Below are 17,874 nucleotides of genomic sequence, written 5' to 3' on the forward strand. Positions count from 1 at the left end.
CTCAGCAATATTGCATCATTTACTTAATATATGGAAGAAGATCCACTTAGAAAGGAAAAAAAAAATTACCAAATACCAAAATTATTATTGACGCAAAATCCACTAATCCCTTTTACAATAGATAACCTTTCCTTTAGAGAATGGGAGAGAAAAGGAATTAAAAGAATAGAAAATTGTTTTTTGGGAAATAATTTATTAACGTTTAAACAATTGAAGTACAAATATGGAATAACTCATGATACAATGTTTGCATATCATCAACTGAAAGCTTATTTAAAGGATAAATTGGGAAACAGACTGAGACTACCAGAAGGAAGCAGCTTTGAATATGTGATTACAGACACAATGATAATTAAAAGATTTATAACCAACATGTACATTATGCTGCAAGATAAGGAAAATGATGAAATAAACTATAAACCTAAACAAAAGTGGGAAAAGGATTTAAACTTAAAGATAAAAAATGAAGCATGGGAAAAGTTATGTTCTGGAACTATGAAGAATACAATAAACACAAGGTTACGTATAATTGGTTACACAGGGTATATATCACTCCTCAAAAATTAAAAGAATGGGATCCAACATTATCAGATAGATGTTTTCACTGTAAGAAGGAAATGGGAACAACAGTACATGCAATTTGGGCATTTACAAAAGTGAATACGTTTTGGGAAGAATTAAATCAGATATTAAATAAAATCACAAAAAATAACATAACAAAAAATCCAGAAATCTTTCTTTTAGGTAACGTAAGTAAAGAATTAAGCCTTGTAATACACGTCGAAAGAACCAAAGACTTGTTGATCCAAACCAAGGCTTTTATTAACTAAAAGACTGGAGCATATCACAAGTATGTCGACCAGTCCAGAATGACCTGGTCTGACTAGGAGCAATCCTTTAAGACCTGCCAGTAGGCGTGGCTACACACTCAGCCAATCACAGTCATCCTACACTTTCTTTTCTTTGGCTTGGCTTCGCGGACGAAGATTTATGGAGGGGTATGTCCACGTCTGCTGCAGGCTCGTTGGTGACTGACAAGTCCGATGCGGGACAGGCAGGCACGGTTGCAGCGGTTGCAAGGGAAAATTGGTTGGATTGGGGTTGGGTGTTGGGTTTTTCCTCCTTTGTCTTTTGTTAGTGAGGTGGGCTCTGCGGTCTTCTTCAAAGGAGGTTGCAGCCCGCCGAACTGTGAGGCACCAAGATGCACGGTTGGAGGCGATATCAGCCCACTGGCGGTGGTCATTGTGGCAGGCACCAAGAGATTTCTTTAAGCAGTCCTTGTACCTCTTCTTTGGTGCACCTCTGTCTCGGAGGCCAGTGGAGAGCTCGCCATATAATACGATCTTGGGAAGGCGATGGACCTCCATTCTGGAGACGTGACCCACCCAGCGCAGTTGGGTCTTCAGCAGCGTGGATTCGATGCTTGCGGATTCTGCCAGCTCGAGTACTTCGATGTTGGTGATGAAGTCATTCCAATGAATGTTGAGGATGGAGCGGAGACAGCGCTGATGGAAGCGTTCTAGGAGCCGTAGGTGATGCCAGTAGAGGACCCATGATTCAGAGCGTGGGTATGACAACAGTTCTGTACACGCTGATTTTTGTATGTGAGCCTCGCCAAACGAACCCAGCTTAGCGCCGACATTGGCGACTTCAGGGGTTTTTATGAGACACTAAAGGCGATGTACGGCCCCTCACCCCAAGTCCAAAGCCCTCTGCGCAGCTCAGACGGCGAAGTCCTCCTCAACGACAAGATCTCCATCCTCAATCGATGGTCAGAACACTTCCAATCCCTTTTCAGTGCCAACCGCTCAGTCCAAAAATCTGCCCTGCTCCAGCTCGCTCAATAATCTTTGAGTCTAGAACTGGATGAGGTCCTTACCCGGGAAGAGACATATAAAGCAATTGAACAACTGAAAAGTGGCAAAGCAGCAGGTATGGATTGAATCCCCCCCAGAGGTCTGGAAGGCTGGCGGCAAAGCTCTGCATACCAAATTGCATGAGTTTTTCATGCTCTGCTGGGACCAAGGAAAGCTGCCTCAGGACCTTCGTGATGCCATCATCATCACCCTGTACAAAAACAAAGGCGAGAAATCAGACTGCTCAAACTACAGGGGAATCACGCTGCTCTCCATTGCAGGCAAAATCTTCGCTAGGATTCTTCTTAATAGACTAATACCTAGTGTCGCCGAAAATGTCCTCCCAGAATCACAGTGTGGCTTTCGCACAAACAGAAGAACTACTGACATGGTCTTTGCCCTCAGACAGCTCCAAGAAAAGTGCATCCTACGCTACCATCTGTACATATGTACATATACACATTGATGATAGAATCTGTACTATCACAGGCCTCAAATTGGATAAAGCACAAAAAAGATTCATTATAATATCCTTAGCAATAGCAAAAAAATGTATAATGTCAACTTGGAAAATGGAAGAGAGCATGAGAATACAGCAATAGTACATGGAAATGAATAAATGTATTCCATTGGAAAAAATAACATAATTTAAAAAATAAAGTCACATTGTTTGAACAAATTTGGGAACTATACATGGAACATAACAGAGAGAGCTTGCCTTGGACCTCCATCCCCTAAAATAAATGATAAGACAAAACGACTTGATTCAGTGTGTAGCAAATAGATGACACATTTTTCTTGTTTATTTTCTTTTGTGTGAAGACATTGTTTTATGGTTTTATTGTATTGTATATGTTGAATATTTATGGGTTTTGGAGGGGGGTGGGAAGAGGGGAGGGAGGGAAAGGGGGGAAAAAAGGGAGAAAATGCCACTGTGTATATTTAATGAGAAACGCAAAAAGTTAGGTTGCAGGTGCAGCAGGTTATTAAGAAGGCAAATGGAATGTTGGCCTTCATCGCTAAAGGAATTGAATTCAGGAGTAGGGAGGTAATGTTGCAACTGCATAAGGTACTGGTGAGTCCGCACCTGGAGTACTGTGTCCAGTTCTGGTCTCCATATTTGAGGAAGGATATACTGGTTTTGGAGACAGACCAGAGGAGGTTTACTAGGTTGATCCCTGGGATGAAAGGGTTGACTTATGATGAAAGATTAAATCATCTAGGATTGTATTCGCTCGAGTTCAGAAGAATGAGAGGAGATCTTATAGAAACATATAGGATTATGAAGGGTATGGATAGGATAGATGTAGGAAGGTTTTTTGAGCTGGCTGGGGAAACTAAAACGAGAGGACACAGTCTCAAGATTCGGGGGAGTAGATTTAGAACAGAGATGAGGAAAAATAGTTTTTCCCAGAGAGTAGTGAATGTTTGGAATTCTCTATCCAGGGAAGTGGTTGAGGCTGCCTCATTAAACATATTTAAAATTTGGTTAGATAAATTTTTACATGATAGAGGAATTAGGGGATATGGGGAGAAGGCAGGTAGGTGGAGTTAGGTCATAAATTAAATCAGCCATGATCTTACTGAATGGAGGAGCAGACTCGATGGGTCATTTTTGGCCTACTCCTGTTCCTACTTCCTATGTTCCTATGAAACATTTGTACATATTTTGGTTGATATGGTTCAGTGTGAAAAATAAAAAAATAATTAAAGTTACCTTTATTTACAATAAATTATTTACAAAGAAGAAAAGTCTTTTCACATCCATACATTTCCATCAATGTACATTGGTACATTGCATCAACAGTAACAGAGCTGTCTTAAGAGGTATAAGATTATGAGGGACTTAGTTAGGGTGAATAGTTGATACCTTTTTCCCAGAACAACAATAGCAAATACCAGAGGATATTTGTTTAAGGTAAGTGGAGGGAAATTCAGGGGAGATATCAGAGATATATACAGAGAGTGATGGGTGCATGGAATGCATTGCCAGGGATGCCGGTGGAGGGCAGTACAATGGGGACGATCAAAAGACTGTTGGAGAGGCATGTGGATGTAAGAAAAATGGAGGATTATGGATGTGAAGTAGGGAAGGATTGGATTGTTATTGATTAGGTTTACATAGGTTGGCACCACATCATGGGCAGAAGGGCCTATACTGTGCTGTAATGTTTTATGTTCTATATTTGTGATGAATCTATATCACGTCTCCAGAATGGAGGACCATCGCCTTCCCAAGATCGTGTTATATGGCGAGCTCTCCACTGGCCACCGTGACAGAGGTGCACCAAAGAAAAGGTACAAGGACTGCCTAAAGAAATCTCTTGGTGCCTGCCACATTGACCACCGCCAGTGGGCTGATAACGCCTCAAACCGTGCATCTTGGCGCCTCACAGTTTGGCGGGCAGCAACCTCCTTTGAAGAAGACCGCAGAGCCCACCTCACTGACAAAAGGCAAAGGAGGAAAAACCCAACACCCAACCCCAACCAACCAATTTTCCCTTGCAACCGCTGCAATCGTGTCTGCCTGTCCCGCATCGGACTTGTCAGCCACAAACGAGCCTGCAGCTGACGTGGACTTTTTACCCCCTCCACAAATCTTCGTCCGCGAAGCCAAGCCAAAGAAAAATGTCATCCTATCAGTCTTTTACTGTTCTTAGTCTGCTCTACTGACATTGGATGTGATTATCTTTACCACTAAAGACACTCCCCTTGGCTATAACTGTGTATGCACCCATTATCATTCATTATTGTATTTCTGAGCTTCTACTAATAAAAGCCAAGATTCCTGGTTAACGACACAGCCTTTGATTTCTCCATCAACTGGCACTTCAATATTCGAGAGCCATAGGTCCCTTGGGATCTGATAACTAGCTGTCAGATCCTGGGACCTGTCAACTTTCACAGCATGAGAACTATCTTTTACCTGACTGCCTCACGACCATGAACTCCAACAGAACAAAGTGAACCAATAAAATATAACCCCATCTTCATAAACCAATTTGCCCCACACCTGCTGAGAAGGCTTAAAATTTCCAGGCAGTGAAGTAAACTTGTTAGCCTTTGTTCATCGCCATTGTCTACTTTCGCCAAGGCACCTTTTAATGTATTCTGCCAATGAGTTAAAAAAAATTATCAGGTTTACATCTTCTGCTATGTGTAAGAAGCCAATTTGTAAAATTTATTTTGCACCATTCAGCCAGAGGGATTCAATAACAACCCCATCACTGAAGCCAAATACAAACTGTTGAGGAACTCAGCAGGTCAAGCAGAATCAATGGGGGTAAAAGAATGGTCAATGGTCTCATCACTGTACTGGGTTCTCACAACAAATCTTATCATGAATATATAACCATGTCAAATCACAAGAATTATCTTCCTGAATAAAGGATAGCTTTCTGCATGTACTTACTCCAGTTTGTAACAGAAGTAAATGACAGGAAAATAGGTTCAACATTAACAGTTTGAAAGGCTTTATGTTTACACACAAGTCATCAAGTGTTTCAAAATAATCTCATTTTGGGATTGGATGCAAATACAAATTAAATTTTGCTGTTTTGGTAATCAATTCCTACAGGAATCAAGTGACAAACATTCAAAAACTTTGTACAACTTGAGATGTGCAAAAACTCAAGGAGAAAATAATCAAGGAACTACAAGTCCAAAACTGAAAATGGATAAAACTGAGGAGGAAACAGTGGATTTAATTGCCCCAGAAACATTTACGTGAACAAGCAATTTCATCAATCAAAACTGCAGATGCAGGAAACACTCAGCAAGTCAGGCAACATCGGCAGAGAAAGAAACAGAGTGTCAGTGTATTGACCCAAAACATTGCCCATCCAGGTGGAGCAGACCTGCCCCTCTCTCACTGTGAGAGCCCAAAGGTCTTGACCAGCAAGCACTTGATGGTGGTGTACACACCTTTAGATGGGGGCTTCTGGATGAAGTTGGCCACCTGGCCTGCTGTGTCCTGGTCCAGGGCACTCACCACATGGTAGTACCAGGTGGATTCTGCTGTGATCTGCTAGATCTGGAATTGTACCTCAGCCTAGTCAAACCACACGCATCGATTCGTTCAGAAGGTTGGCCGCTTGAGAGCAACAGCGTTGATTGCTGCTTGTTCACTTATCGCTGAGTTTAGATGCATGCACAATGTAGTCAGGTTAAGTTCTGAGTTTTATTAGGGCTCAGGGCTGACTTTTATACTTGCACTGTTCCTGCCGTGGCCCCCCCCTTGGCTGATGTCACGCAGGTACTTTCTTGCATAACACTGCCCTTCTTCCCTGCACACTGTCCCAGCACCATTTTAGGGTTGCTGGCCTTTAAATTGCCCTTGCCATTCACCTGCCAGTTCACTTGTTGGGGCCAGTGCTGCTACACGGACTACTGGCCTTTGATTTATACTCGCCAGCTGGTGCGCCAGCTCAATCAGTGCAGTGACAGGCTGCCACACTACAAGCACACGCTGTTGTTTTTGTTACTGCTGGTGTTTTTATAGTCACTGCTTTTGATAAATTTTCTGGTGTTTTAGCTACAACATTGTGATAATTAGTATTTGTGAACCTATATCAATAACATTTTTGAGAATGAAGTAATAATTAAAGGAAAAGGAGAAAATTCAAAAAAGGTTTCCACTCAGTTACGGAGGAGGTCCATATTGACAGGGGTGGGAAGGTGACACCAACCCTAGTGACACCACTGCTCAGCAGCAGAAGCCCATCAGTGCAGGGATCAGGAGACCCCAGAATTGGATGTGTCGGATGGATGGAAGAGGTGGATATTGAAAGAGCAAGATCACAACAAGATCTGAAAACAAGGAGGAGAATTTTAAGGCTTTTGCCTAATCAGGGGACAACACGAATCAGCATCTGGGAGATGAGGTAGTATTTGGCAAGAAAGGTTGTATTATGGTACGAGACCAGATAACATGCTGCTCAAATAGGTGGCATAGTTATTGTAATGCTGTTACAGTGCTTGTGACCCAGGTTCAAATACAGCACTGTCTGTGAGGAGTTTGTACATTCTCCCCACGTCTGTGCAGGTTTCCTCCCACTGTTCAAAAAAATGTCTGGAGGGTGTAGACTAATTGGAGGGGCACGGGCACATGGACTAAAAGGGCCTGTTACTACACTGTATGTCTAAATTAAATGAAAAGGATATGAATAATATCCAATGGCCCTTGCATAGTTACACAAATATCTAAAAGTTGCTGCCATTAGTTTTGCGCAGATAGAATCCTCGCTGTCTGCCGATTCAACTCCTTCAAACAGAGTGAAGTTTCTGAACTTGTACAGGACATCAATACACTCATCACAAAATATTTAAAAAGAGGTCAACAACTTTGTCCACTATCCTCCAAAATGTCAGTTAGAGGAGTCAACCTCTCTGACATAAAAATTCATTTCGTGTGACATTTCAGTTCTTCATTTAATTTATTGAATTCTTAAAAGTATTATTTAAAGCAGTGCAGTTGAGTAATTAAAAATACATTAAATTATAAATACATTGTAAGCTACTTTCAAATGCACTATTAAAAACAATGGTAGAACATCAGTATCTGCTACTAAAATGACAATATTTTGGTCCTGATGCAGGGTTTTTGACTTGAAGTGCAGATGTCGCTCTGGCCATTACTTGTCCAACAGTTGGTTTTTCACGACAAGAGTTCATACTCTCTGGTTTTCAGAATATGCTTTTTTGTTTTTATCCTTGGTCTTTGTTTCATATGGGAATTAGTTTAGAAGGATTTAAAGGGGGCTCTTTCTCCACTACATCAATGAATGCAACGGTGCTACCTCCTCACACCTGTGCATACAGACAATTTCAGGAATTTTGTTGTCAAATTCATACAACAAATTCACAAAAACAGTACCTTCAGCCTATATGGTCTGTGCCAAATTTATTCCACTTACTCCTGTCAATCTGCACCCAGACCATAGCCCTCCACACCCCTTCCATCCATCTGCCTGTCCAGTCTTCTCTTAAATGTCAACAACGAACTTGCATTTACCACCTCCACTGGTAGCTCAATCCACACTCTCACCAACCTCAGAGTGAAGAAGTTTCCTTCTGTTCCCCATAACATTTCTCCTTTCACTCAAGCCTTCTAGTTATTGTCTTACCCAACGTTCAATGGAAAAGGCCTGATTGCATTTATCTACACTCCTCATCATCTTGTATACCACAATCAAATCTCCCCTCATTCTCCAACACTCCAGGGAGTAGTCCTAGTCTATGCACTTTTCCCCAAAATTCAGCATTCTTTCAATACTATTAGTATCTTTTCTCTAGTGGCCAAATCTTCACTCCAAATTTGGCCTCACCAATGTCTTGTACAATTTCAACACAACATCTCAACTCCTATTCTCGGATTTATGAAGGCCAATGTTCCAAATGCTCTCTTTACAACCTTATCCATCTGCAATGCCACTTTCAAGGAATTACATATCTGTATTCCCAGATCCTTCTGTTCTACTGCACTCTGCACTTTCCTGTTTACTGTGCAAATCTTACCCAGGTGTGTCCTCCCAAAGTACAATGCCTCACAGCTATTCACATTAAATCCCATCTGCCATTTTGCTGCCCCATTTTTTCAGCTAGCTCAGTCCTGCCGAAAGGTTTGAGAGCCTTCCTCACTGTTCAAAACGCCCCCATCTTAGTTCTATCTGCAAGGTTTCTGATTCAATTGACCACATAATCCAGGTGGCCTGACATAGGACAAAAATCATCCTTCAATCTACTTTTACTGTTTATGATACTTTTTTATGTTAGGAGTCAAGTTACCAAAGGTCATTGATGACAAACCCACTTACTCCCACAGCTACTTGGGCTACACCTCCTCCCACCCTGTCTCTTATAAGAATGCAATCCCTTTCTTCCCTGCCAATGCATGCCATTTGCAGATAGAACTAAGTTGGGGGCATCTTGAACAGTGACTCTCAAAGCTTTCAGCGGGACCTGGGCCAGCTGAAAAAATGGGGCTGCAAAATTGGCAGATGGGATTTAATGTGAATAGGTGTGAGGCATTGCACTTTGGGAGGACAAACCAGGGTAGAACATGGCATGCACACCTGCCTTCATTGGTCAGAGCATTTAGTATAATTTGAAAGGAGGTCACTTTGAGCTTTACAAATCTTTGTTTAGGCGGCACAAGAGTATTGTGTGCAATTCTGTTTGGCTTAGAAAGGGTACAGAAGAGATTTAGCAGGATGCTGCTGGATTAGAGGGCATGAGCTGTGGGAAGTTGGACAAACTTGAGTTGTTTTCTCTGGAGCTGAGGGGAGAGATGATAATTCATAAAAATTGAGAGAGATTGATAAGGAAGTGAGTCGAGATGCTTTTCCCAGTAAAATTGACACACACCAGAGAATATTTAAGGGTGATATGTAGGGAAAGTTTTTTTAAAAATATACATAGAGAGTGATGGGTATCTGGAATGAGCTGCCAGGAATAATGGTGGATATGATCTGATATGATAGTAGCTTTCAAGAGGCTTCTGGATCGACACACAAATATGAAGGGAACAGAGGGCTCTTTATCATGTACTGGGTGCAGGCAGCAGTTTTACTTTAATTTGAGCATTGTATGCAGTGTAGACATAGTGGCCAAAGGGTATGTTCATGTACTGCACCCCCCAAAAATTACAGCATTTACAGCCTATTTCATCTCCAAATGAATATTTGCCTCCCTTGCCTCTTCCCCTTCCTCTTCACTCTGTTAACCAGTTACCATTCTTTGAGTAAGTCTCAATGAGACTGAAGGCCTGTTATGCTAAATGGTCTGTTTTAATTGCGAACCTGATAAACCATGAAGATATGATATCATCTCCCATGCATGACTCACTTTGATTACAGTAGAAGGTTGAGACTGGGACTAGGTAGCTGAGGCCCTGCCTTGAAGGGTGGGCCATTATGTAACAAGAAAAAACTTCATTTATTTTTGTTCGGACAAGCTAATGAAGTGGTTTAAGATGGAGTTTAGGGCCTGGTGCAAAGTTGAACTTAAAGCTGAACTCTCAACAATAGCTGCAACAATGAAAGGAGTAATAACATTTTAAAGTCTATTATTTTCATAATATGAGTTTTTTTATTATATGTGAACAGGTGTGAATAAAGTATCCCTTTGCATTATATTGGCCAATAGCAACTAACAGTTCTAATGCAAATGTTGTCTTTGCTCTCCTTCTCTCGATCCACTCCCAAATGGTGCCTGATGACACACTGATTCAGTCCTTCCAGCACACACTGCATTTTTGCATGACTGACCCATTGTTCAAGATGGGGTGTTAATGCAAGCATCAGAAAGTTGGAGGGACTCAGGAAGTCAGGCAGCACCCAAGGGTGGAAATGATCAGTCAACATTTTGGGTGGGGATCCTTTATTGAAAATACATTAGGAAGGGGAGATACTGCCTATCTAGTGTGGGGGGGGGGGGGGGGGGGGCGGGGGGTGAGGTTGGAGTGGAAATAAGGGAGTCAGAAATGGGTGGAGGTGATAGGATATTGGGCAAAAGAAGAGTGGAGTCCCTGTGGCCACTCCACCTCATGCCTCTTAGTTCTTCTGCCTTCCCCCCACCCCGACCCCTTGTCCTTTTCACCTCTTGATATGTTTGATATCAGCCCTTCCAACTTTCATCTTGATAAAGGGTCCTGGCCTGAAATAGTAACTGACCATTTCTCTGCAGTTGCCATCCGACCTGCCAGGCTCTTCCAGCTTCCCATTGCTTGCTCCAGATCCCAGCATCTGCAGTCTGTGTAGTCTCTGTGCTGATAAAGCATCTGACACATGGGTTCTGGCTCCTGCTTTTGTTATCTGAAACAAGCATGGACAAGCCTCCAATAGAGGATTTGGCCTCAAAAAGATTGTTCAACATGGAGCTGATTTTGTAAAACGTTGTCCACTTCCCTTCCAAACAGGGCCACAGAAAGGCTGTTACAGTGCCTGTGACCTGGGTTTGAATTTGGCACTATCTACAATGAGTTTACATGATCTTCCAGTATCAGTGTGGGTTTCCTCTGGGTGCTTCAATTTCCTCCCACCCTTCAAAAACATACAGGATTTGTAGGTAATTGGGGCATTTGAGCAGCACAAGCTTGTGGACTGGAAAGGGCTGTTACTCTGCAGTATGTCTAAATTCTTTAAATTTTAAAATAAAACAGTATTGCTCCTGGGTTGGGTAAAAATATCAATCTGCCAAACCTTAGCCAAAGTCTCATGGAGAAACAGGAGGAGTATGGAGGGGAAAGAAGAAGCAAAAGCATGGCTTACTGTTTACAAGACCCAGTTGGAGGAGGGCGGCAAGTGCAGTCAGGATGGTGAATAGCAGTAGGGTGCCTCTTCTCCCAATCAGGCTGACGAGGAGGCACATCACCAGACAGGAGATGATGCAAATCAATTCCATGACATAGTAGTGGGTGTAGAAGTTGCTCAGTACGTTCTCTTGGTGTTCCATCAGGCTCTTTGCAAAGCAGTTGTGGATTCCGAATCCTGCGAGACTACAAAAAAGAGGGCACATGGAAGAAAGTCAGGGTACATTTTGCATTAATTCCCTTTGTTTTTGAGGTGGCAAGCTGTATTCATGATGACTACCCCAAGCTCAGTGCCAGTATTTCACTGGTCAGTAATGGACTGGAAACAAGAGGGTATAGCTTCAAGATTCAGCAGAATAGATTTAAGGCAATGATGAAGGACTGATTCTCCCAGAGAGCATGGAATCTCTGTAATTTTTTGCCCAATGAAACATGAGAGGCTGCCTCATTGAAAGTATTTAGGACAGATTTTTCTATGATAGAGGAATTAAGGGTTAAGGGGGAAAGGCAGGTCAGTGGAGCCGAGTCCATGGCCAGATCAGCCATAATCTTATTGAATGGAGGAACAGACTTTTTAAAAATATTTTATTTTGATTTTTTACAGACTCAAAGTAATTTCAACAATCAATACAATCTTTTTCAACATTCATAGAACGTACAGAGTCTATGTTTTGTCCCCCGCTTGCCCCCAAACATTATACAAATACAAGTAAAATCAAGTGAGATTCAGAGCCCCCACCAAAAACCTAAAGGAACAACCAAATTAACTAAATAACTCAAGTAAGAAATAAAAGGAAAAAAAAACTAAAAGAAAAACCAAACTAAAATAAAACAAACTAAAAAAAGCTAAAGAAAACACATACGTCGCCGGAGCCAATGGTCCATTTCCTTAACTCCAATCCTTTCCCGAATAAGAAAGGTTTTTATAATATTTCACGGGGTGGGGGAGCTAATCAATCTACATTCCCATGTATACCCACACTTTAACAAATGTCATTTTCTCCAGGGGAAAGCAACTCTGCATTTCCATATTCCATTGTGTAGAATTTAGTTTGGAGTCGGGGTTCCATGTAACCCTTAAACACTTTCTGGCTACCACCAAGGCGGCCTTCACGAACTGAATTTGATATTTGGTCAGTCTAAAACACATTTACAATATTTCTCAGAAGGTACAACTCCAGATCTTGTGGAAAATCCACTTTTGTAATTTTTTTCAAAATGCCCCCCAGTTCTTCCCAGAAGGGTCTCACCTTTGTACATAGCCAGGTGGAGAGGACAAAGGTTCCAATCTCCACACCATACCTAAAGCAGTTCTGAAATTTCCAGCTTTGATTTGTGGTGTGAGGTACAGCTGATGCAAAAAGTTATACTGCACCAACCTATACCTGGTTTTAATGACCCCAGTCACACCACTCTTCATTGATTGTTGTACCCAAGTCCAACTCCCATCTCTCCCTCAACCTAAGGCTGGCTTCGGGCCCGCACTTTGGAATATATAATACATACAAGAAATAAATTTACACACATTCCCTTGTTGAATTAGAATCTCCATATTACTCGACCTAGGCAGGGTCATAGACAGTCCTAATTTTTCCCTTAAAAAGATCTTATTTGCAGATAGTAGAAAAAAATTCTATTAAACCATATTTGTTTCTCAGCTGCTCAAATGGCACAAGCTGCCTTTGTTTGTAACAGTCCTCAATACACCTGATCCCCTTCTGGCATCAGGTGCCCAGGATCTTATTATCCAGTCAAGGGTATCAACTTGTTCTGGGTCAAAGGTGTTTTAGGAGATTTCCCCACCTTCCATTCAATACATTGATTTATTTTTTGCCACATCTGAATATGCTTTAGTATGGGGTCATCTGTTTTCTTTGAAATTAATTTGGTGTCCCATTTGTATACAAAGTCTCCGGTCATCATCTTTTCACCTCGTCCAATTTGTGCCCAGGAGGAGGCATTCCCCCTCCCCCCCCTCAAAGAGTTAGGTGGTAAACCTTGATTGGGCTGCCCAATAATATTTTTAAAAATATGGTAGTTTTAACCACTCCTCTCCCCTAAATTGTGATCCCGAGTCAACTTTTCCATGAAGCTTCTAGCCACCTTAACATTCCACAGGAACCTTTTGACACATTCGCCAAGCATCTTAAAGAAACCCCGTGGCATTGAAATGGATAACGACTGAAAAAGATACTGGAGTCTCAGCATCTGCTTCATTCTGTTACTGTTAACTCTCCCCACCAATGTTATGGGCAGAATCCTCCATTTATCAAGGTCCTCCTCAATCTTTAGCAGCAAAAGGAGATAATAAAGTTTGTATGAGTTACACAAATCTTTATCTATTTATACCCCTAAATACTTAATGCCTTCCTGTGGCCATTTGAATTGATCTCCCTGTTGATATTGGCTATAATCTCCATTTGTCAAAGGTATAATTTCACTTTTATCCAGATTTACCTTATACTCCGAGATATTCCCATAATCTTCCATTGTGGTCTTCAGCCTGGCCAATGACCCTACCAGGGGTCAAATACACAAACACATCATCAGCAAAAAGGTTGATTTTGTGTTCCATCTGGCCCCCCCATGAACCTCTAAGTCTGGATCCTGCCAAATGGTTTCCGCCAGCAGCTCAATTGCCAGTACAAACAGCGCTGGAGACAATGGACAGCTCTGCCTACTGGACCTACTCAATGGAAACACTGGAGACATCTGCCCATTTGTAATAATTTTTGCTTTGGGTTAATGGAGGAACAAGCTTGACAGGCCAGATTGTTGACTATGCTCCATTTCCTAATGTTCTAATGGGTGATGCCATAGATGGGACAGTTGGCTGAGGAGGAGTCAGTCCCTTGAAGGCAATAGTGACTGTTGGGTTTTGGGCAGCACAGTGAGCGCACTGCCATTACAGCACTAATGATTGGGACCAGGGTTCAAATCCCACACTGTTTGTAAGGAGGATGTATATTCTCTCAGGGTCTGTGTGTGTTTTTTGTGGGTTTCCTCCCAATGTTCAAAACGCACCAAAGGGTGTAGATTAATTGGGTGGCACAGGTTCATGGGCCGAAATTCCAGATCTCTGGAGAAAATTGAATCCCATTGCTGGCTGCACGAGAATTGAACTCAAGTCTCTGTACCCTGGATCATTGCCTGTGACGAGTGCTGCACCACCTCCGTACATTGGCAGCCCCTATATGGGCTGCTGACAATGATGGTCACAGCACATGGCTTTCAACACTCTTCACAACAAGGCTCAGGAGCAGGCAGCCAGGGGGCAGCACAGAGTAGGCAAGCACCAGCTGCAGAGGTTCATTTATTCAAGAGGGCAACTTCGCTCGAACTATTACTCATTGCAACAAGGGCCAGTCTCTGGGGCGAAGCACTTTGTTGAACTGTCTCTCAGCCTGTTGAACTCTCTTCAAATTGTCTCTTGCTTCAGTCACTGTTCACTGCAATTTATCTTGCCTCCACAAAAATATAAAAAACTTTAACTGAAGACAAAGAAAGGAAATGCCTCGCCTTGGATAAGGAACCAATTTCTTTAAGATCAAATTGTTGTCAGAAACATTAAAGGAGCATAATACTGCATACCAGAGTCAAAGCGTGGAAACAGGCCCTTTGGCCCAACTTGCACACACCAACCAAAATGTCTTACCCACATTCATCTCATCTGCCTGCATTTGGCCCCTATCCCTCTAAACCTATCCTATCCACGTATCCATCCAATATGTTTTCAACTTTGCAATCACGTCTGTACGAACCACCTCCTCCAGCAGCCCGTTCCTTGCACCCACCATCTGTGCAAAGAAGTCACTACTCAGTTTCCTGTTAAGTCTCTCCCCTCCCCCCCACCACCAAAAACCATAAACTTACATCTTCTGGTTACCAATTCCCCATTCACTGGGCAAAAAAAATTCTCTGTGTTCATCTGATCCATTTCCCTCATGATTTTGTATACCTCCATGAAATCACTCCTCATCCTCCTCTGTAAATCTTCTCTGCACCCTCTCCAGATTGACACCTCTTTCTTGTAACACAGTGGCCAAAACTGAACACAATACCCCATCTGGGACCTCACCAACATTTTTCACAACTGCAATGTTTTTTTTACAGTAGCCATTGGTGAGGACCCAGGAGAGTGGGGAGCAGAGATACTGCACTGTTCTGCTGGGCCCTCCTGCCCGGTTGTAATACCAACAACTGTTGTACAGACTTTAAACAGCCTGTTGGAGGAGCTGATTTTTTTTTCCCTAATATCTTGCAATAACAGAGGTTTGTGCCCCAGATGGTGGTGCCTGTGCTGGGGTGCAGACTCCAGGGGAGCAGTGGATGGGCGCATGGCACGAGAAACAGGGAAACACCCTCCACTGAGCAGGGCCTACTGAGAAGGGCCCTTAAGCCCACCATCTATACTAATCCAATTTACTAGCTCCGGGTTCATAACTGGTGATTTCAAAGCTTGTCCAGAAGCTGCAAGAACACATTGTTTCACCACCCTCTCAGGCAATACGCTCAGCTGTCAGTCACCCTCTGTAGGGAAAAAAAATCTCCCTCGGGTCCCCCTCTCCGACAGGCCGCAAACCCCCACACGGAGTTTTCCTTGCTGCAAGAGATGAGAGTCAGTGGTATCTTTTTCAATTCACAGCTAGTTAATAATAGTTAACTTAAGATTGAAATAAGAATACTAAAGAAAAAACCTATGAAATAAAGATCACTGAAATACAAATTCTTTGAAGGGCATCTGTTTTGAAATTCAATCAAAAGCAAGTTGCTGAGCCACACCATCAACAGGCCACACGATGGTACAGCACAAGAATGGGTCCCTTTAGCCCAAGTTTGCAGCAAACATGAAAGATGTGAAGGATCAGCAGAGCTGCATGTTCCATCAGCTATGCCCATTTCAGATGTCCTCACCACATTAAAGAGTCCACAGCAAGCGGGAGGGGAGCTTGTAGAGGTCATTCTTCCATTTGAAATAATTCACTTTAAATACAATGAGCTAAACTGGAAGCAGTAGCCTTGCTTCTCCAAAATGCTGTGAGCCCCAGCAGTAAATTGAAGGCTGCAACATTGCATGCTCCATTTTAATTGAGGACTGAAGAGTACCCCACAACATCTGCAAGCTGAGAACCTGAGATAATGTATACATTCCCAGAAGAGGAGGTGCAACATTCTAATCGAATGACGCACAGCTCTAAAATTATAAAATGACGGGAGGATCAAACAGTCTTCCTACTTGTCTCAGTTCCAAATACTCAGGGCAGTGAATTATTGGTTTGCAGTTTAATGAATTCAAATGACATTTTGAACTGTAAGAGCAAACATTGAACAGTCTGCAAATGCCATCTGAATATTCTGATTTCTTCTATTTGAATGATGTTCAACCAACATGAGCAGCACGAGGTTGGAAAACGTTTTACAAAGGACTGAGCTAACATCTGCATACCCTTGATACGGTTTAGAATAGTACACCACAGGGACCCTTTGAAGTGAACTGGGATTCACTGGCAGTGTGTTGTGCTGATGGCTGGCTCCACCCCCATCTGCTCTCATATAACCCTGGTTTCCTGCCTAAACCCAGACTCCATTGTCAGAAATACAGACAGGAGATTCTGTGAGCCAGATAGGTATGCCCGCAAGGTGTGCTGCCTCCCTGGTGCAAGGGTGCGGGATATCTCAAATCGGGTCCAGGGTATTCTAAAAGGGGAAGGCGAACAGCCTGATGTCTTGGTACATGTGGGTACCAATGACATAGATAAAAAGAAAGAAGTACTGAAAAAGGATTAGAGAGAGCTGGGACAGAAACTAAGAAATAGGACAGCCAGGGTGGTGATCTCTGGTTTGCTACCTGTGCCAAGTGCAACTGAGGCTGGTGTAAAGGACAGGGTTTTGGCTTCTTGGATCATTGGGATCTCTTTTGGGGAAGGCATGACCTCTACAAGAAGGATGGGCTACACCTAAACCCAAAAGGGGTCAATATATTGGCAGCTAGGTTTGGTACAGCCGTCGGATGTGGTTTAAACTAATTTGGCAGGGGGGTGGGAACCTGTATGATAGGGCAAAGGACAGAAAAGATAAAACAGGAAAAGTTAGGTTAGGCAGCGAAAGTAAAAAATCAGAAAGAGCAAGGAGGGTGAAAAAAGCAAATCTGAAGGCTTTATATCTTAATGCAAGAAGCATTCGGAACAAGGTAGATGAATTAGCTGTGGAAATTGAGATAAACAAATATGATTTGATTGGGATTACAGAAACATGGCTGCAGGGTGGGCAAGCCTGGGAACTTAACATCCCAGGGTATATGATATTTAGGAGGGATCGGCAAGAAAGAAAAGGGGGTGGGGTAGTATTGATGGTGAGAGAAGAGACCGACACGATTGACAGAAAGAATATCAACTCGGAAGATGCGGAATCTATATGGGTAGAACTGAGGAATAGCAAGGGGCGGAAAACGTTACTGGGGGTGGTATATAGGCCTCCAAATAGTAGTGTAGAGGTGAGGGAAGGCATTAAAAGAGAAATTAGAAAAGCGTGCAATAAGGGAACAGCTGTCATCATGGGAGACTAATTTGCATATAGATTGGACTAGCCAAATTAGTAAAAATACTGAGGAGGAGGAATTCTTTGAATGTTTACGGGACGGTTATCTAGACCAATATGTCGAGGAACCAACTCGGGAGCAGACCATTTTAGATTGGGTATTATGCAATG

The 17,874-nt window shown here is 42.5% G+C and overlaps 1 protein-coding gene across 1 annotated transcript in view; it reads right to left on the reverse strand.

The window, feature by feature from the left end:
• Positions 1-17,874, reverse strand: part of LOC138751322 (solute carrier family 22 member 23-like) — a 129,609-nt gene that overhangs the window by 10,551 nt on the left and 101,184 nt on the right. Inside the window, exon 7 of the mRNA XM_069913480.1 lies at positions 11,126-11,352. Coding sequence (XP_069769581.1) covers positions 11,126-11,352 — 227 coding nt within the window. The remainder of the gene's footprint in view (positions 1-11,125; positions 11,353-17,874) is intronic.

This window comes from Narcine bancroftii, chromosome 1 (assembly GCF_036971445.1).
Source record: "Narcine bancroftii isolate sNarBan1 chromosome 1, sNarBan1.hap1, whole genome shotgun sequence".
NCBI lineage: Eukaryota > Metazoa > Chordata > Chondrichthyes > Torpediniformes > Narcinidae > Narcine > Narcine bancroftii.